General features: G+C 37.9%; 1 protein-coding gene across 2 annotated transcripts; it reads left to right on the top strand.

The window, feature by feature from the left end:
* The first annotated feature begins 397 nt into the window (after positions 1–397).
* bves (blood vessel epicardial substance) lies at positions 398–21,593 on the top strand. 2 transcript variants are annotated; one of them, XM_055023185.1, is made up of 9 exons: positions 398–521; positions 1,175–1,432; positions 4,379–4,503; positions 4,926–5,113; positions 5,383–5,491; positions 6,366–6,533; positions 6,628–6,769; positions 14,904–14,945; positions 20,834–20,925. In XM_055023185.1, coding segments are annotated over exons 2-9 (999 nt in total). In that variant the 5' UTR covers positions 398–521; positions 1,175–1,209; the 3' UTR covers positions 20,836–20,925. The 2 variants fall into 2 exon arrangements, with proteins under 2 accessions (XP_054879160.1, XP_054879159.1); XM_055023184.1 differs by lacking the exon at positions 14,904–14,945 and having other exon boundaries at positions 20,834–21,593.
* Positions 21,594–22,367: the final 774 nt, after the last annotated feature.

Consider the following 22,367-nt stretch of genomic DNA (forward strand, 5'->3'; position numbering starts at 1 on the left):
TTACATATAGAATTGTAGGTTCTATCTCCAAACAGAACTCTCTGAAACAGAGTTCTGTTTTGAAAAACAGAACTTGTTATCTAAATAGTTTCCCTACAATCTTCAAACTTTGATGCCAGAAATGGAAAATATTTGAAACTTTGCAACATTAGGGGCAGCAGAAGGAATGCCATCTACTTGTTGAAATGCTTATTTTTGGTATATTTTACAAATCCAAAATATTGAGTTGTGGAAACAAGTAGACAGTATCATATCTGTGATTTTACTGCTGCAAAATAAAACGGGTTTTCTAAAGTTTGTTGATTGATGAAAAATCAACACTGTTCAGGTCCCAACGTGACATGTCGCCCCCTATCGGGATCTTTTCGGTACTACTCTCATTCGCTTGCCCAATTTAGTCTCCTCCTGTCAGCTGTGTGGAATGTGCGATGCACATTATGCAGACTCCGAGAGAAGGTCACTAGAAGCGCCTTGGTCCGCTTGCAGAAAGCGCTCTGCTGTCTTCGCCCTGAACATACTCGGTAAGAAGCCTCCTGTTTCCTTCATCGTCATTAGGAAAGCGTTTTGGAAAGTTACAGTTGGGGGGAATTGTTGTGTGAGTGCGGAACTATTTCCGATTCTATTTTTACATGGGAGCCTTGGCAGCGCTGGGAGCAGAGCAGAGCAGAGCAGAGCAGAGCAGAGCAGCCTGCAGCTGTTCCAGCACAGCTAAATCAGCTCCTTGACACTTCACTGTGTGTGAGATCGGATGGTTCAGCTCAGCAGCGAGATTCATCCAAAAATAATTATGTTCATGAAGATTTTATCAGTAAAATATCCCAGAGTAAAGTACATGAACAGGAAACAGTTGTATTTTCCTTCAGTCTCTACCCTGTACCTGCTACAGGGGAAACATAACTCACCTGTTCTGTTTTTTTGTTCGGATTAGGAATTTTCCTGAAGTAAAAAATTCACACTTTTGTAAGTTAATTTTGGGGATTTAGGCAGGTTTGAACAGAAACTTGCCTAAATCCCCACATCTGCTTCAGAAGTGTCCGGAGGCATAGCTTTCTCATGCTTTGCTACATGGTGGCTTTGCTGCTGACCAGAAGATGAAGTTCAGCATCAGCACCAGTAAAGAAGTGGTCAGTTACTGTCAACCTTATACTCATGCAAATCTCTCACTTTTTTGCAGTCCTGTCCTGGTCCTCTGGCTGAAGCTCCATCAGAATGTCTACACCTGACTCAACCTCCTTCCTCACCATGCTGCCCACATTCACCTCATCCACTCCAGAGGTCCCAGCTGTGGAGGCCAACGCCACCTCCTGCCAGCATTGGGAGCAGGTCCATCACACGCTGTTCCATCTCGGGAACCTATCCCTGCTGCTGGGCCTGCTCATTCCCACCACCCTGGGGCTGCACATGATTCTGCTGCGCCTCTTCCTGATGACAGGTCAGACCTCCCCCCAAACCTCTTCTGAAGGCATTTCACTGATAATAATAATTCATCAGACACAGCAGGGAGTCACACCTATCATATTATTATACTTTATAATATTTAGACTTTAGTTCAAAGTGTACTGGGCAACATAACACTCAGATGATATCAGCAAAGTTGTGTTGAGGTTTTACATTTTTTCAATATGTTGTTTAAAATTTTTATTCGACTGTTGACGTCTCATCCTCAGACCTCAAGCCTTAAAAGAATATGGGGGGTGGCATGGAAAAACGCTCTCCACTTTGTTTATCTTTGCAACTGGAGACAGGAAACAGCAAGAATTATGGGAAATTGAGTTCTTTTTTATTAAGGACTAGTAGAGCTTTGGTGGATTCAAGATGAATAAAATGAAAATAATAAATATTGAAATGGTGATGTTGCCAATGTAACTTCAGTAAACTGGATCATCATGTCACAGTATTACTGGATCTTTTTTTTGTTTTTTTTTTTCTTTAGAAAAAAAATAGTCCAAACAGTGCTTGGGTATTAGTAGTGCTTGTTGATATGAGAGAGGAAAAAAGATGATGTTAAAATTACTACATTACTACTACTATAGAGAAAGAAAACATTAACTAATAATGATAAAGCAATAACAATATTAGTGATAATTAATTGAAGCTGCCTGCCCCTGAGCAGACCACCAGAGATTAGAGGGCACCGCTCAGTGAGCCCAGACCACAACTGAACCAAACCACCGGTCCAGAAGTCCCCATTGATGAGTCCACCTTGTGTGCTGCGCTTCAAAACCTTGGATACTTTATACATCCCTAACCTTGTAAAATGCAGTTGAAAGAAAGACATGGCAAAATGCGATGTGATCCCAGTTTAGACCATAATTTCCCTATTTTTTTTGTGTTTTTGCTTTTGTTTTCTTCTTTTTTTTTGTTTTTTTTGTTTAATGCATTAAAAAAAACATCTGATGGAGCTACAGGCAGGACTAGACTGTTTGCCTCAAAGTATGAAATGTCTGTACACTATGTTAGTATTTAGACATTCACATTCAAAGCTGCACCAAATCTGACTGAACTCAAGTCAAAGCTTTTAATCAATAACTTAACATTATAGCAAGAAAAATATAAAACAAAACCGTCTCGTTTGACTTGATTTGAACTGTTTACTTAGGATGATCTCCCCATTTCAGATTAAAATGACTAATTATGTATGATCTTGCCTTTATTTTCATAAGTCCATACACCTATCATTCTCCAGAAATATTACTCTGCTGTAATTCATTTAAAAAAAGAAGAGAGTTTGGCTAAGTTGTCCAGTTCCAACTGTATTTTCTCTATTTTTCTGATTGTTTTCAATCTGTTCAATAAGTAGAAGAAGAGCACCTTGGGGTGTGCTGTGGTGGCGCAGGGGGTCAGCACGCCCCACGTTTGGAGGCCTCAGTCCTCCACGCGGACGTCGCGGGTTCGACTCCTGGTCCCGGCGACCTTTGCCGCATGTCTTCCCCCCTCTCTTCGCCCTCCTTCCTGTATGCCTACTGTCAAAAATATGAGCCACTGGAACCGCATAAACTCTTTGGAGAAAAAAAAGAAAGAAGAGCACCTGCTGCCTCTTGTGTTTACGAGGCTCAGTACTGCCCCCTGTCAGAGAGGCATGGGTCTTTCTGCCTCACCTTACAAATTTTTATTGCACATTTAAGATGGATCAGAAAGACTAATTTGTCACTCACAGTCATTAGATATATTAGACAGACAGCAGAACCTCAGCATATATGAAACGAGTAAATAAACATGTTTTAGAAGTATATTGGCAATATATAAAGAACAGCAATAAGCATGCGGCAACAAACCGCTTCATTCGCTTTTTGTGACACAGCGCCACCAAGGGTGAAGCACAGTGCTGCACTCTCACCCTGGTTTTCTACCATGTAAATACAACAGGCGAACAAGATTTTAGCTCTAATAGTCTTTATAAAGCTGATGTTTGATCAGGTTGTTCAATTACTATTTGTATTTCACATACATTTTTTTACATTTTATCATGTAAAAATAAAAATCAATACATTCTGATGAAATTCTATACTATATATCAACAAAGGATATACAAGGGTATGATGTTAAGTAATAGAACATGCTGTGTGTGAATGAAAAATATCAGAAAGCTGTGGTGTGCAGGCGCTAATAAACTTTGATAACTCTCAATGAATTCCTGTGGATCCAATGTCAGCTTACAAGTACTATTGCCATCTGAAGAAATGCACTGCTCCAGGTCAGAAATAACCAATCAGAGCCAGGAGGAGGGTCTTAGTGCTATCAATCAACTTTGTGTAATCACTGCTAAATGTGCTCATGGGCGGAGAAACAACTCACCGTTCCAGGAAAACAATTTCTCTGCCATCATTGGTGGCGATGCTAACGAGCCTGGCATTCATGGCTGGTTATGTTGTGGTGAACCGGCTGTAGCTCAGCAGAGATCATGGTGGATGGTGTGAGTAGTGCATACACAAGGTTGAGACCCACTTTCTAGCTCTGATTGGTTGTTTCTGACCAGGAGTGGTGTATTTTTTCAGATGGCAGGGAGGAGGAAGAGGAGCTTGATTTTCTTTTTCTGTCTCATATTATCCTGTCAGGTTGCAGTGAAAATTTTAATAAATATATAAAAATATATAGCTTATAAAGCGACATATTAAAATAGAAGAGAGATTTAGCTCATTCCATGAACATTACTTACCATTCTAGTACACCTTTGATCAGTTCTTCTTAAATAAGCAGCGTACCAATGAAAGTTATTGGAATTGCCTCTTTCATCACTTCCATTGCATTGAATTGAGATGAGCTGCACAGAATAATTTTATTATAAGTTGCATGAAAATTAAAAATTTTAATCATGCAGAAGTTAATTGGCTGGACCTGTACTCCTTTACTAGCTTTGTTGTTTGCTTTATTTTGACAGGATGCAGTCTTTTCATTGCTTGGGCTACTTTCTATCGCTGCAACCTTGATGTGATGGTTTGGAACGTGGTGTTCTTGGTCGTCAACTTCATGCACTTATTCTTTCTCCTGTATAAGCGCAGGCCGGTGAGTTCTGCATTACCATGCTCTATGCTCTCTCTTTGTCATATTGTCACCATTATATTTTACAGTTGGGAAACAAAATATTAATGCTGAGCCACAGTCTTTAGTTTTTATATTATGACCTAAGCTAATGATCACCATGTCTTTTGACATTTGACCCATTTGTATGCTAAGAATCTTCAGGCCGCATTAAGATTCACTGTTCAAATAATGGATCTCCCTCAAGTCACTGGAATGAGACTTAGATTCATAATAAGATGCAAAGAACCCTTTCTTCACCCTCAGTTGTTTTATCTAGTCACTGTCTCTCAAATTGGTTTTTACATGCAATATACCTAAGAAAGCTATTTTTGTTTTCATGAATGATTATTTGAAGTGATTTTGATTATTAGAAAGACAAATTGGGGCTGTGACTGCTCTTTCAGATTAAGATTGACAGAGAGCTGCGGACTGTCTACAAGCAGATGTTTGAGCCTGTCCATGTGCAGGAGGCTTTGTTTCAGAGGCTCACAGGACAGTTTTGCACAATCCAGACTCTGAAGAAAGGCCAAGCATATGCTGCTGAGGACAAGACCTCTGTGGATGAGCGCCTCAGTATCCTGCTCAAAGGAAAGTAAGTTATGTTTGCAGCATGGTGAGCTTCTGTCTTTCACACTTCCTGACTTAAGCATAATCTGAATAATCATGGCTCATGGTAGAAAACTGTAGCATTCACACTTACCTTAACCACTTGAGTTTTTTTAGTTTCATTTATAAATATTTATGGCATCAGAAAAGTTAGCTCCCTTATGCATGTACTGGTCACTAGGGAGGCTAAGTCTTCAAGGTTATCAGTAGTTTATTAAATTGATAAGAATTGTGGATTGTATGTCTTTGGCACAGGATGAAGGTGTCATATCGAGGTCATTTCCTCCACAACATCTATACCAACTCATTCATCGATTCTCCAGAGTTCAGATCTACTGAGATGCACAGAGGGGAGAAGTTCCAGGTAAAAAGCAGAAAGTCAAAGTAAACATAAATATGGACATATACCAGCCTATGACATCATGATCCACTCAAATCCTAGACTGAGTAACTCTCTGTGATGTAGTCAGATAAGCTCTAACCTCCCAGTGCAGGGACTAGTTTTGGCCCTTACTGTGAGCAGTACGTCCATTAATTACTGGTAGAAGTAAAGTGGGGCCTTGCTCAGCAAAACCCGCAAAGAGTTGTCTGAATTTAGAAGCCAAAATTCAAGTTATAAGACTAAAATCAACTTTTCATCAAAGTTTGCTTGAGGGCATGGCAGTGGCATAGGATAAAGCACATCATCGAAGTACAAAGACCTTTGTCCTTTACTCGATCATCAGACTCCCGGCCAAGAGTCCCAGCCTCTTGACCAGGGGTGGGCACTCCTGGTCAAGAGGGCCGGTCTCCTGCAAATTTTAGATGGATCTCTACTTCAACACACCTGAGTCAAATAATGAAGTCATTAGCGGAACTCTGGAGAACTTGGCTGCATTTAGGAGGTGATTCAGCTGTTGGATTCAGGTGTGTTGGACCAGGGAGACATCCAAGAGTGTCAGGACACCGGCTCTTGAGGACCAGGAGTGCCCACTCCGTTCTTGACCATTACCTAATGTCTTCCCTCTCTCATAACCCACTTTACTGACGACTCAATATCAAATACAGGACAGTAGAGGCAAGAAAATCTTTAGAAAAAATAAAGTTAGCTTTTTCTTGCCTGACCCTCTCATTCCCCAACCAGCCCACTATTTGCCACTACACTGGTTCAGTTCTGATGTTCATGTGGGCACCGTCGATGCTTACAGTATCAACTTTGGAAATGAGTGAAAATTGTATTGATGTGTTCTTACTGATAGGTGACAATAGTGGCAGAGGAGAACTGCAAGTTCCTGTGTTGGTCTCGAGAACGGCTCACTTACTTCCTAGAATCAGACACTTTCCTGAACGAGGTGTTTAAGTACCTCATCGGCAAGGACATCACCAACAAACTGTACACTCTAAATGATCCCACACTCAGCGATAAGGTGAGGATAACTTTGTAAAGACACAACAATGTTTCAATCTTTTCTTATTAATTGTGTTACCAGAATTTCACTGCCGGTGGCGGTTGTGTTCTAGGCAGTGAAAAAGATGGACCGTCAGCCCAGCCTGTGCTCTCAGCTTTCTATGATGCAGATGAGGAACAGCATGGCGAGCACTAGTGACACAGATGATGTTCTTAACCAGATCCTACGAGGAGGATCCGCTGGATCATCTCTCCGTAAGTGTCACTATCCCTTCACTTCAACACAATTTTTTTTTGTCATTTAAATGGCATAAGTTCTGCCTGAAATGTGCCTGCAGTTCTAAGCTAACGGTAGATTACTAAACTTCTCTAGAATTTCTTGTATCTTTAGATAGAGTTTGGGCTCATTTTTACTCTCTTCCACAAGTTTGTGTTGAGAAAATTAAAAAAGGAGGATGGACAAGGGACCTGACCCTTGTGAAAAATAATTATAGTAAGTACAACATTTGAGCATACTTGTAATCATCATAATGCTTGACGTTTGTTAAATATTATTTACCTTGAAGCATGTTATTTTGGAATAATAATTAAATTGTGGAAAATCACTATTTGAAGTGCACTAAGTGTTCTATTACCGGATGTACACTTTTTGGTTACTTTTCAATGTCTTATTATTCTGCTCTGCCTCTTTGTACATTACATGCTTTATACACACTACAGCACTACAATACACAGAAGGATCAATTACTACATACTTTCTGATTTAAACAAAATGCATTTTGTATTCAATATATTCATATTTTTCAATATACTATCACAGAATTATACAAACTGTCAATATATTAAGTTTACAGGCAACATGCTTATGAAAATTAGCTCAATAAAAAAATAGATGCACTTTAGAGGAAATGTGAAAAATACTTAATCAAAAAGACTATTGTTTTAATTCACTGTCACAGTATTACTCCAAACTGACATTTCTAGTTTCAGTGAGAGTCAACGACCTGACATTTCCATTCAATGCGCCACTGCACTTAATAGAAACCTATAAAAAAGAACAATAGAGCAATTAAACAGAGAACACACTTTTAATTCAGAGTACAGAAAAATGGTAAAGAAAAAAGTATGACTTTTTTTAGGATTTAATACATCTGCAGACGGAGAGTAAAAATCCACTGCATTAGGCGAAAATCATTCTGCTCTAACGAACTCAGAGTTGCATAGTTGCTTTATTCACCTCTCTCTGCTAACAGAGGCGGAGACTCAATCTTCTAAGACCAAACAAAAGAAACAAAGGAAAACAGACGGAACAGTTCAACCTTACACACTCATTCACTATCATGTCTACGGGATTCGAAAACTAAACACTCCATCTCCATGCAGGGAAGACCTCGGGAAAAACAGCAAGTTCCCAGATAACCCGTCTGGGAAACTTCAACAGACACATCTTGTTCAATTAGTTAGTACACCCTCTGCAGCTGCACGAGAAAACATATTGACTATGTTACTGTATGATGCAAATGATAGATTTTCTCTTTAAAGAAAAATCTACTTCACAGGATGTTGTGGCATCATCAGAACTGAATAATGTATGGGAGACCAGAGGTCACGTTAACGGAATATTTTCAGTATTTGACTCGTTATGTTTTTAAACAACCAGAAAATTTAAAGCCCGTCTGTCCTTTGACAGGTTATAATCAGTGGTGGAAATTAACGCCTGCGACTGGCCAAATGCATGTAAAAGTATGAAGTGGCGGGTAAATTGGAGCAACACACCCACCACCGTGGTAGGTCGACAATTTGAAAAGAAAAAGTCCAGGGGAGGACTGACCATTTGGATTCCAAACTGATGTGCATAATATACATGTCTGGCAGCCCTACCCTGTCATAATTTAACAAAATCTTAGATTAAGTCTATTTTTTATCAACTGCGGCAGCCCATTGGTTGATTTTATCGACAGACTTTGAGTTTATCCAATGAAATCCCTCTCTTCCTTGGCCCGCCTGGAGGGGAGCTCCAGGTTTATAAATAGCACTATTTCAGCTAACGGTTGCTGCTAACCGGAGTCCGAGAAAATGAGCGGACACGAAACCGGGATTAGTCAGAAAAACTACGACAAAAGATAAAAAGCACATACACCCATTCAGAAAAATCTGTCAAACTAACCGATATGTTACCACACTTACTGCTGGAGGAGAGGAGATTGACTAGCTGACAGGAAGAGGTAATTAGCAATTCAGGAGCTTTATTATTTTCGGAGGAGGATGATGAGAGAGACGTGACCAAGGACCTAATAATATCTAATAATATTCATTTAACCTCCAGAACAACTTGGCTGCAGACTGTTTTATAGCTCAAAAAAGCTCAAAGGGGTTAACTCTATATAATCACATATATCATATAGATATATATGATTAAGATATCAAGGCAAAGAAAACCCAGTAGCTGCTGGCATTCAGGGGCCCTCCAGGCATTCAGGGGCCCTTAGAAATACCACACTTATCCAGAGCGGCGTTCTGGATAAGTATGGCAGGTGTAACATCTGTCCATTTTGGAGAAGCAAAACCACACAAAAAAAACACACGTCTGGACCGCACAGAGTTCAATTGATCAGTTTGGATCAGACAGATCCAACTCACTGATGAACTAGTGCAGATTTCTCTGCAGATGCAACCAAGAGGAATTTGTGAAGCTGGCTGACTCTGAATTCAGTACATTTTCAGATCTCAGGTTATAAAATATACCACTGAAAATTGTGTTTCTGAACACTGCATCTACTGAAGGGTTCTTCGAACCTCCAAGAAAATATATCTCCCCACTTTATGCATGTAATCCAAAACATTAATACAATTTTTTTTTCACTTGCGTTGCTTTAAGTTCAACCCCATAACGGGACAATTTGATTCCTCTATGAGTATTACTCTAAAACATAATTAAACCAATCCTTCCAGTTCCTTTGAGATCACCTGCCCCTTGATTAAAATAACTACTTTTAAGTATATTTTATTTGATTGTGAATTATAATAATTTAACTAATAAGTAGAATATGGCAACTTCATGTAAAAGCGCTTTTCATAAATCATAAAAATTAATTTTAAAATAAATATTAAATCGAGCTTTTTTATATTTTTGACTCATTCTTTAAACTTTGTATACTGTCCAACAAATTAGTCTAATATTTGCTGTTGTTATATATATTAAAAACAATCACAACAATGTATCAAGTAACGGGGTTGAGCCCAGTGTAAAAGTTGACCAGGCTGTATGGGGTTGAACACACCGCCTTTCTTAACAACAGTCCAACATTCAACCCCGTAACAAAAACATTGTTTTTGTTACGCAGACGGTTGGCAACCGCCTGCGCCCCGAGAGCCGAACAAAGATTATATTAAAAACATTCAGTCCGTTACAATATCAGGTTTCCAGGCTTGATATTTATTGATTATTGATGAGCCTCTCATGAACTCAGCTCATTTAAACTCCTGCTCTGCTGTCAGTCAGTCTTTGAGTCTTTGTATTTGTTAATGGATCTGGAAGGCAACCTAACAATAATTACTGAGAATATTCATTTTAACATGTTTTGTTGATTTTTATTATTTTATTATTCTTTCATGAAGCTGCTAACGTTTTGGATCTTAGTGAATCTTTTGATAAGCCTGTCAGAAGAGGAAGTGCTGGTATCAGCTTCCTGGAGGCCTTCAGTTTGTAACCTGCTGCTGAGATCCACTCAGAACCTTCCCGCAATCCACCGGTAGACCCACCAGTAGACCCACCGGTAGACCCACCGGTAGACCCACCGGTAGATCCACCGGTAGACCCACCGGTAGATCCACCGGTAGACCCACCGGTAGACCCACCGGTAGACCCACCAGTAGACCCACCGGTAGACCCACCGGTAGACCCACCGGTAGATCCACCGGTAGACCCACCGGTAGATCCACCGGTAGACCCACCGGTAGATCCACCGGTAGACCCACCGGTAGACCCACCGGTAGATCCACCGGTAGACCCACCGGTAGATCCACCGGTAGACCCACCGGTAGACCCACCGGTAGATCCACCGGTAGACCCACCGGTGGATCGCAATCGACGTATTGAGCACCCCTGCCTTAGAGGGTAAACAACTGAAAAGGTTTTGAAGTGGACTTCCTTAGCTTTTGGAGGAACGGGAAGATTTAAATAATTTGATCTAATTGTTTCCCTTTGAATCTTTGAAAATGCAATATAAAATTTGGATTTGAGACTGAAGGAAACAAAGTGCTAGTGAAGCATTCCCTAATTTTTGAGTTTTTTAGTTTATTATCTGTGATACTGTGCCCATTAATTAGAAATCCAGGTAGGACAGCTGTTCTGTAATCAGGTACATTACAGAATCTACCTGACATAAAGACATTTAGCTGCACATAAAATATTTGGGGGAAAGGCTCTAATAATCTTTTGAAATTCACTTTTATTTATTTGCAGGTTATATTTAACATTGAAGTCTTCAAAAAACATAATCCCTTCATCATTTCATAAATGCATCACAGACCTAACACCTTGTTCTAACCAATTATATGCAAAAAATCATTTTTTATTAATTGTCATGTAACAGCAATTCCACAAGGGGGTATTGTGTATTGCTATGTTTGTAGATTAATCTCCAATATAATAAAACTTGCTGGTGAAAGAAGGAAAGTTTAACAGGCAAAGTCACAAGTGAGAAGAAAACTAACTCCGCCCAGATTAGAAAATATTTCACTTGGAATATGGAACCATCATTCATTTTGATTTGTTAAAAAAGACTGAAGCCAATTTATTTTTATGGTGCTGTTCATGCTGTCAAAGAGCTTGCAGCCCTCCATCTTCAAACTGTTTATATAAGAAAAGGTCATTTAATCAGTGAGTTTTGTGTTTCCATATAAAGTCAAAATACATCCTACTGATATATTTTATTGCTGAATTGGGTATTCCTAAAATAAATGCAGGGTAGACAAGTCTGGAAACACTTTCCATTTTGTTAAAAAATTTTCTTCCCAGAATAGATAACTAAAGGAGAGATTGAACAACCTTGTTTTATACGTTTGTTGATGCTAAATCTGTGTGAGGCACCATGTGGAAGACACACCCAACTGTTGGTATCTTTGTAAAATGTTTTAATTACATTAATAAATTTATTTCCAAACCCAAATAAACCTAAAGCTTTGAACATATTCTAAATTCATGTTCTATCATATCAAAGGCTTTAGTCTAAAAATAATACAAAGCCTTTATTTTCAACGAGGTGGTTATAGTCAATTAAGTCCAAAATAAGGCAAATGTTATTATGTGTAGACCACCCTTTTATAAATCCAGACTGAGTGTCAGAAATCATTTGGGATATTCCTGATTTTAACCAGTAGGCATAAATGTGTGTCAGAAGCTTGTAATCATTAATTAATAACGTTATTGGTCTTAAATGATCAAGAAGAGTCTGATCTTTTCTGGGTTTAGGAATGAGCGTGACGACACCTTGTTCCATAGTTAAACAGAATTTTCTAATATTCTATAAGCATCCAACACCAGGTTCTGATCTGAACCCCAAAAGGCTTAGAAAAGTTACTTGTTAAGCCATCACAACCTGGAGCTTTGTCCTTGGATAAAGACTCGAGGCCTTGTCCACTTCCTCTATGGTGATATCTGCCTCACATGTCTGCTTAGAATTGTCATCAATTTTAGGAATCAAACGTTGAACTAAATGATAGAATGTTTCTGCCATTGAGTTATTATATGTGGAAGAATATAAATTGCTATAAAAGGTAAAAATTTCTTTGGATATTAATTTTGAGTCAGTGCACGGTTTATTATTAATTTATCGCATTTCTTTCTTGCTTTCTTGTCTAATTTTTTCTAATCTACAGAAATATGCAGTACTTTTCTCACCAGCTTCAACCCACTTCACTCAGGAACTCAAATATGCTCCTTTCACATTTTTAGTGTAAAAAACATCTAAATCGGACTGTAGAAGTTTTTGCGCTGTTTGTCATCATCATTAAAAAAAGGTCTAGAACAGATGTGACTAAGTTCTTGAAGGATTTCTAATTCCTTTCCCTTATTTTGGATAGCTATTAATTTACTGTGTTTGAGATTTGTCGGGCTTTAAATTTAAAGAGCTCCCATTTTTCCGAATAAGAATTCAGATTTTTGTTATTGCAAATTGAGAAGCTCCAGGATTTCTTTATGATATTTTTTGGTTGTTAAGCAGGGCTGAGTTAAATTTCCAGTAACCTTTGTTGTGGGACTTTTACACTGGGTTGTGATGCTGACTTGTATCAGGCAGTGATCAGATAAAGGTGCAGGTGAAATTCCAGCATTTACACTATTTTGTGTCAGACTGTCTGAAATGAGCCAGAAGTCGATACGTGACTTGGCTGAGAAATCGGGTTTAAACCAGGAGGAGGACTGACCGCACTGATCCGCTTCTCTCCAAGGACCCATCAGGTTCAGAGTTGAGCAAAAGTTTTGTCAAACTACATTTATACGACGAGATTGGAATTTAGAGGGAGATCTATCAAGCCATTCATTGTACACCATATTGAAATCTCCTCCCAATATGAAATTGTTTGTAGAATATATTTCTGAGACGGTTCTTTGAATGACCAGTTAATTCAGACAATAAGGATTTATTCTGAGCATCACTGTTGTAACCATAGACGTTACAGAGAATCAGAAAACTGGTTTCCATTTTGAGTTCACAAATAATCCAGTGGCCCTGGTTGTCTTTTCTGTGAGTTTCTAGTTTATTCTGGAATTTTTGAAATAGTAAAGCAACACCAGCAGATTTATTGGGACCATGAGACAAAATTATTTCCCTGCATTGATTAGACCAAAGTTCTGAACTGCCTCAATGGAGTGTTTCTTGTAAAAACATGCAGTTAGCTTTTGCATTTTTACAAAAAAGAAATACTGATTTTCTTTTGATACCATCTCTCAAACCTATAACATTTAAAGACACAAAGTTAAAATTAGAAAGAAACACAGACATAAAAGGGAAGCACCAGAAAGAATAAGAAGGTAACTGAACTTGTAGTGTTAAGGTAAGAATGAAGCACCGACTTCCTTAAACTGAATTCAGAACAGAATAACTGACCTCTAATCAAATAACAAGATTAGAATGTATTTATCAGAAAGATTTATCAAACCTGTGAATAATTAAATTTGCCTTTTTAAATAGCCTTATTTTTTTAAATTTGGCCTATGTAATCAGAAAGAATTTTAGAAATAAAAGAATAGAACTTTTCTTGAATCATAAAGTTGCACCTTGTGGACTCGTGCAATATTGTGTGATTACTAGATGCTACCACTGAATCTTCAGTCAATCAGGGAATACTCGAACTCTGCTAATGTAGCCGATGTGTCCTTGGTAGTGGACATTTTTCCCTCCTTTCTGGATTTCTCCATTTTGGGCCAGACTGCAGCTCTTGCCTCCCAATCCAGTTTGCGGAAATCTTGCTTCAATTGGATCCCCAGCTCCTCTTGCTGAGTTTCCAGAAGGCATCTCGGTGGTGTCTCATGCTGAATTGAATCAGTATTTGGCGATGTCTTCCGCCTTCTTTTTCCCCAGACGATGCATGATGTCCACTGTGTTGCCAGTTGACGAAGCTCAGTGCGGTGCAATCTTGGCTAAGTTGTCAGTGACTTTTTTGCGGGTATCTTTGCTATTTTTTTCTTTGAAGCCCTTACCGCCAATCTCGTTCTCACCTCTGGAATTATCATAACCCATTCACCACACCGGACTCTGGCCGTTTTCCCCCTAGTGCACCACTCACATCCATTCAAGAGTAAGCACAGTTATGTATCCCTCTTTGATCATCTCATTTCTTGCTGTTATTAACACCACTTTCTTTCCAGACGGAACCGTCCCTGTGACTTTCCCACTCCAGAAAAACAAGAAGATCTTTTCACCTGTACATTCTGATCTGAATTTGAAAATAAATACAATTTCTTTATGTGGCTTCTTGTATATGATTCTGCATGTGAATTAGAAAATTAAACCAGAACATGCCATTTTCACAGTTTCAACTTGTTTTGAATTATAGTTGGCAAATTCTGGACTTTCAAACTTTCCCATATTGCTTCTTTGACTCTAGCTTTAACTTTCATTCAATGTTATTTTTCACCTCAATATTTGAAAGAGCCTTTATGTACAATCTTCTTATAGAATCAAAGTAGAATAGTCTCCATTTTCTTTCACCTGCAAAAGGTGTGTGGAATTATACTAGTGTTTTCACTTCTCCTTTGTCGTCATTTATTTAAAAACTACAGTATAATTAGGGCGTCCCACTGTCAGCTCATTGTAGTGTTTTTAATTTTCCCACTCAGATGATATGTAGTGTTTCTCTGACAGTTGTCCTCCTGTCCAACCTTCAGCTGTGACCGCTCCCTCAGACACAGCACTTCCATGGAAATGTTGTAAGAGCACCTCTTTATTTACCCCCATAACTCAACTTTCTGTAACCAAACACAAACCTACTGACCTTCTTCACTTCTCATCAAAAATGCAAACTTCTTCACTATTACATGACTTAACCTCTTCAAATCTACATTTGGCTTGTTTAACAGTCTTGTCCTAACTTGCTGGGTGCTATTAACATTTTATATAGTCAGAGGTTCGTCAAAATAAGATCATTGAAAGAAAAGGCAGTGTTGAGGACTTGTAACATCTGATGTGGTCCTCTTAGTTACCTAGAGCTTCATTTCTGGGATTTAAGTCAGCCCAGTGCTGTTGCTTTGATACCTACTTGTTCAAGCCTTTACAGAATGTTGTGGTCGACTGTTGGGAAAACTTCACTGAGATCAAGCATAACCAGAACAGACACAAGTCTGTTATCTGAAGTCAAGAGAATATCATTTGTAATTTTAAGAACTGCAGTTTCAGTGATTTGATGAAACCTGACTGAAAGTCTTCCAACAGGTCATTTAAATGCTCACACACTTAATTAGCAACTATTTTCTCAAGAATTTTACATATGAAAGGGAGATTGAACATAGGTTTGTGATTTATGAAGTCATCTTGATCAAAAGCCAGTGTAATCAAAGGGAACAGTTCTTTAAATAATTTGGTTGATACGGAGTCCAACATGTTGAAGGTTTGGAAGAAGTTAATGTTTTTGATAACTCAGAAAGCTCAACTGACTCAAAACAGTCCAAAGACTTATCAGTGTGGAATATCAAAATTTGCATCGATTTTTGACTTATGTAATTATTAATCATTTATGATTTATTACTATTTAAATAATTAGTAATGTTTAGGTTTCTGTAGTTAAATCGAGGCTTTATCCAAGAATCTTTGGAATCATCAGAGAGAAAGACAAAGAGAGAGAAAAATGTCTGAACCTGCAGTGGGAGACGTGAGGAGGAAGAAGCAATAATGGAGGAGATCAGTTCCAGAGACACTGTTCAGATTTTGATCCGCCTGCCACTTTGGAACAAAGAGTGATGAAACTCGACCATGTTCTCAGGCCTAACCTAAACTTAAAGTAAGGATGGTGGCTTTGTGGCTCAGAAAAAAGAAGCTTCTATAGACAGTAGCATAATCAGTTAAGGCATTGATGTCCTCTCCATGTGGCTGGATATTGCCTGTAGTCTTAAAACAACCACGCAGGGCTTCTTCTGCATCCTGTAATCATCTTATATGCCAAACAGAGCAAGACAAACAACTTTTTCCAAAGATTTTAATTATTTTCTTTTGGATTGAGGTGACTAATAATTCTAGGATAGGCTATGGTGAAACTAATAGAACAGTATAAAATATTCCCTGTATCATTACACCTCTTTCAGCAGCTGGAACAATTTATACAAGGGAGCATTAGTCCATGCTTTCTTACTTTTGTACTCATTTTTTTACATCTGAATGTTCCAGCTGAATCTAAGACTTCATGGGCCTGTTCTGATTGTGGTATGGATTTCTGCTGCTACAAAGACCTAGAACTGCTGTCAGTAGACTTTTGTATTTAATCAATCAATCAAATTTTATTTGTATAGCACATTTCAGCAGCAAGGCATTTCAAAGAACTTTACATCATAAACACAAAAACACAAAGTCATGCATCATGGAATAAACAATACATTGTTCCATATTACATTTCAAATCAAACTCTAAACAGGTGTGTATTTAGTTGAGATTTAAAGGAAGTCAGGGTTTCCGCTGTTTTACAGTTTTCTGGAAATTTGTTCCAAATTTTTTGGTGCATAGATGCTGAAAGCTGCTTCTCCTCTATTGGTTCTGGTTCTGGGGATGCAGAGCAGAACCAGAACCAGAACCTGAGAGTCTGGAAGGTTGATACAACAACAGCAGATCTTTGATGTATTGTGATGCTAAACCGTTCAGTGATTTATAAACTAACAGTATTTTAAAATCTATTCTTTGAGCTACAGGGAGCCAGTGGAGGGACTTTAAAACTGCTGTTATGTCTCTATCTTCCTGGTTTTAGTGAGAACAGGAGCAGCAGCTTCTGGATCAGCTGGAGGATTGATTTGTTGGACAGGGCTGTGAAGACGCTGTTACAATAATCAATGCAAGAAAGATAACGCATGGATGAGTTTCTCTAGATCTGGCTGAGACATTAGTCCTCTAATCCTGGAGACGTTCTTCAGGTGATAGAAGGCCGACTTTGTAACTGTCTTTATGTGGCTCTGAAGGTTCAAGTCCGAGTCCATCACGACTCCCAGGTTTCAGGCTGATTGCTAGTTTTTAGTTGTAATAACTGAAGCTGTGCATTGACTGTAGATCTATAACTCTAGATCTGTGGTGCTATAGCTCTCTAGATCTGTAGCTCTAGATCGTTCCTCTTTAGGTCCAAAAATCATGACTTCAGTTTTGTTTTTGTTCAGCTGGAAAAAGTTTTGGCACATCCACACATTTATCTGTTCTAGACATTTATTCAGTGATTGGATGGGGTCAAAGGTCACCTGGTGACATCTTAATGTAGAGCTGAGTGTCATCCGCATAGACATGGTAGCTAATATTATTTCCTGTTATAACCTGAGCTAGTGGGAGAATATAAATATTGAATAAGAGGGGTCCTAGGATTGAACCATAGGGTACCCCACATGTGACCTTTGACCTCTTTGATGAGAAGTTTCCAATTGAAACAAATAAATCCCTCTTCTTTATGTAAGATTCAAAGCAGTCGAGCACCGAACCGGAGAGTCCAACCCAACTCTCCAGTTGATTCAGTAAATTGTCAAAGGCTGCAATGAGGTCCAACAGAACCAGAACCAGCACTGTGGTTCTCCCACAGTCCGTATTTATATGAATATCATTGAATACTTTGACTAGGCCAGTCTCCGTGCTGTGGTGAGCACGAAAACCAGACTGGAAAGAGTCAAAGCAGTTGGTCATCATGAGGAAAACTATTTAATTGTTTACACAGTTTTTTCAATAACTTTGCTGATGAATGGGAGGTCAGAGGTCAGAGGTCAGTCTGTAATTCTGCAGTAGTGATTTGTCCAGATTGTTCTTTTTTAGCAGTGGTTTGATCACTGCTGTTTTCAAGGCCTGGGGGAAAATAACTGATGTGAGTGATGAGTTACTATTTGGATCAGATCAGTAACAATAACAGGCAAGACTTTCTTAAAGAAATGTGTGGGTAGGACATCCAGACAGCAGGAGCTTAAACTTAATTGACTTATCATTTTTTCTAGGGTTTTATAATGAAGTAGTTGAAAATGGGTCATTTTTCCTGTATTTGTTGTTTGGGTACAGCAGTGGTTCTGGCTTTAGAGTTGATGTGCAGATTAATCCTCTGATTTTTTGAATTTCCTCTGAAAAGAAGCTGGAAAACTTGTTCCATCAGCATTAGATTGAGTTCAGGTGGTAACGTCATAGGAGGGTTTGTGAGCCTGTCAACTGTTGCAAATAAAGCTCCAGCATTGTTCATGTTTTTGTTTATGACATCTGCAAAGAAAGCCTCCCTTGCATGTTTTAGTGTTGAGTGATAGTTACGTAGTCTTTCTTTATAGATGTCATTATGAACGTGAAGTTGAGTTTTACTCCATTTTGGTTCTGCTCTGAGACAGAGTTGTCTTGCAGGTCGAACTGTTTGTGCTTTTCTCTATGGAGATTTCTTCCTACCAAACACAACATTTACTTTAATTGAAGCAATAGAATCAATGATATATGAAACTTTAGACTGAAAATCATCTAATTATGAGCTTAAGGGGTGAGGAGGAAGAGTAGATTTGATTAAATGTTTTCTGTGAAAGAACGTTTTGTGACAGTAGCTGTTTGTCCAAGTGGGTCAAAGAATAAATAACTTTCATAGATAACAGCAAAGTGATCCGACAGGGCGACATCAGTTACAGAGACATTGGAAATATTCACACCCTCACTGATAACCAGGTCCAGTGTGTGTCCTTGAGTGTGTGTTGCTTGTGTGACATGTTGTGTTAAACCAAATTTTCTAAAATATTAGAAGCTTTTTTGCCCCTCTGTCTTGGGGTTTGTCCACATGAATGTTGAAATCACCAACAATTATTAAACAATCATAATCAATGCATATGATTGATAGATCATTCAAGTCAGTAAAGACATTTTCCACATATGCTGGAGTTTTGTATAAAGTTAGTGTCAAAGTTCATTTGAAGCCTTTAACCTGAATTCCAAGATACTCAAAAGATGTGAAATAACCCAAAGAAATTTTACTACAATTTATGGTTTTCTTAAATATAGAAGCCACGCCTCCTCCTTTTTATGTTTTCTATTCTCACTTAAAAAATTGTAGTCAGGAGGCGCTGATTCAATGAGTACAATTTGGTCATTATCGTCATTCAACCATGTTTCTGTCAGAAACATAACATCAATAATATACTCAGTGATTAATCATTAATTAATAGAGCTTTAGAACAAAGTGATCTGGTATTTAAAAGAGCTACTTTAAGTGACTTGCAGGTAAAAAGATTTTCAGTCTGAGGTTTGAATTGGGACCGCTGTATTTCATATTTCTGTTTTTTGTCAATTTTCTTGTAGTGATCTGGACAGGTAATGTCCTGTTCTGCAGTTTAATTTAAGACTTTACTATATCATAAGTCTGTTGTTGAGAGCATCATCTCTTCATTGGTCTTGGGGCAGCAGCTTCAGAACCAGGGACATAAAAAGGCTCAACAACCTGATAAAGAGGGCTGGTTCTGTTCTGATTCTGTTCTGGTTCAATAACAGTATCAAGAATTGAGTTACAACCACATTCAATTTAAGTGATAAAAGAACAAAAGAGAGTGGGCTGAAAAAATAACATCTCTTTACACAAAGTCCTGTTTCTCATATTGTGCAAATGTTACTTAGAATTCAGTGACTTTAAAAATGAGCTTGACTGGAACATGAAACAGTTGAACCCAGAATTATTCATACTCCCTGCTAGACTTATGCTAAAATAATCATTTAATTTTACCAATTTGTTTTTTTTAGCTGCAAGTAATGTTAATATTCTGAATTGTTACACAATATGTGGAAGGAGTTAAAGATTAGGTGATGGCAAAGAAGCCGTGCAGCCCCAGAAACTTGGACCTCATCACCAAACACCAACATTTTTATTTGACATCTGAATAATTTTAGGTGGAACTGCTGTTACCTAATGCTGACTGGTTAAAGGTTATCTTTATAATGGATAGTAATATTTAAGAACCACAAAAAGGAAGACATAATAGAACCATTTGGGAAGGGAGAAGCAAATTCTAAAAGCAAACATTTCAATCAGAAAAATCAATGATGTTCCTTTGATCTTTTAGAAAACAGGACAAAACTAGAGCTCTTTATTCTGTTCACTTTTTAAAAAATATTTCTACTTAAAAACAAAAGTAACATTAAAGCAGCTCTCTTGAGATGACACTCAATATATTTGAGCCTGTATGGATAAACTCAGAATTGTACAACCAGTTCTTATTAAAAGTCACTACCTTAGAGTGCTATAAAGGAATTCTGCAATGAATAAAAAAGATTATAATGAAGGATTCAAGTGTCATAAATACTTAAAATAATGTCTTAACAATGGAAACTACTCACCATAACTGCATGCAGGTGAAAGGATGGCATATATGGAAAGCATATGTTGTGTCATTTTCTTTCATTTTTGAAATCATTATCTGCATAAGAAGGAAACAAATCATCTGATAAAAGTGAATTTGGTGAAGATAGCTTTCAAAATTTGATGTCAGATGCGCTACAACCATGACACTCCCAGAGCTGCCGAGGAGCCCTGAGGCTGATAATCAGTAGTTCTCAGTTTTGCATTTTCTATCCCCAGGTAAGAAATGTGCATTCTAATTCTTCCTTATTGATGTAATTGTAATATTTATATTTCTAGAAAAATCACCTGAAACCAAATCTTCGACGAAGATGAGGCCTATAGAAGAAGGCATGGAGGACGATGTTTTTGAAGAATCTGTCTCCTCTCTGCAGCAGCACACAGCTTCCACCAAAGAAGTGTAGGGATCAGGAGATCAACTAGCAACACAAGCATTTTATCACCTCCTTTAGAGCCTGACTACTTTACTGATACCTGCCAGTGCCAATAAACAAAGTGTTCAAGTGTTCATTTGTAAGCATCCTTTTTACACAGTGTTTGTTCATTAGAAAGCATGAGTTTTATTTTTCTTCGTACTTTTGAGTGTTTTGCTGTTCAAAAATCTATGTATTTTTTTTGCAAAACCAAAACAACTTCTTGGTTTGAGGGAATTTATGTGAAATATTATCAGAGAATACAAATGTTTGTCACTAGGTCTTTGTATTTAACACTTTACTAAACCACATATTTTAGTGTAGCTGTTTTTCCTAATGCTTCTGAGGTTTATTATATTCTGCTGCATTTCTGTTCTTTCAGCTTTGGTACCTGCTGTCATTGTTCCTTTAGCAATCACTACTGTAGTACGTCACATTTTTGTCATCTGCCATCTACTCGGTTTTTTCCTGCTAAGTCAGACGATAGAGCCCTCTTGTGTTCTTTTGATTAAATACATTTCAGAAATATACTGTGTTGAAGCAAAAGTGTCAGAAATGATCACTGTCACTAACAATTGTAATTCTATGAATAAATAAATGTTAAAAAATTGGGAAACTGAAGATTTTTGGGTAAGTGCCATGGCACGTAGTCATGTGGCACAATCTTTGGGCTGAATCCACACACAAACATGCACACACACACTCCGTCCCCCCCCCCCACACACACATAAATATACATACTTATACATAACTTTGTATTCTACCCATCTATATCATCCACACACCTACTATAATCAAATATGATCAAATAATTTACTTTTCTTTAAAAATCAAATAACTATTTGTAAATGTTTACTCCCCAAATTCTTCCTCAAAATATTTCATAAACTAACCTTTTCCTTAATACATTCAAACTCTCTCCTCATATATCTTCTCTTTTTAATATTTATGACATTCTAATATAATGTGCTCTATTGTTTCATATTTTCCACAGTAATCATATTTGCCAGTATTATGTTTTTGATTTTTAAAAATGCATAATTAAGTCCTGTATGTCTATTTCTTCTTCCATTTCTCTTTTAATGCTCTGCCTTCCTGTGCAAGGCAGAGCATTAAACATTTACATTTCATTGCACAAACATTTACAAGCATTTACATTTCACTGCCTCCCACTAATGCACTGCCTTGCTCCGCATTAGCCTTTTTCCTAAAAAAAGCTTTTACCTGTTTTTCTTACTTATTCGCGATGCTTAGTATACTGAATGGAGGAAGTCATTGACAGACAACATGCTAGAGATGACCCATATGCGACTGACAGCATTCATGCTAACATTAGCATTTTGGCTAATTTTAACTCATGCAATAATTTTAACATACTGAATGGTGGAAGTTCATATAAG

This window comes from Poeciliopsis prolifica, unplaced genomic scaffold (genome assembly GCF_027474105.1).
Source record: "Poeciliopsis prolifica strain line A6 unplaced genomic scaffold, Auburn_PproV2 SCAFFOLD096, whole genome shotgun sequence".
In the NCBI taxonomy this organism is placed as follows: domain Eukaryota; kingdom Metazoa; phylum Chordata; class Actinopteri; order Cyprinodontiformes; family Poeciliidae; genus Poeciliopsis; species Poeciliopsis prolifica.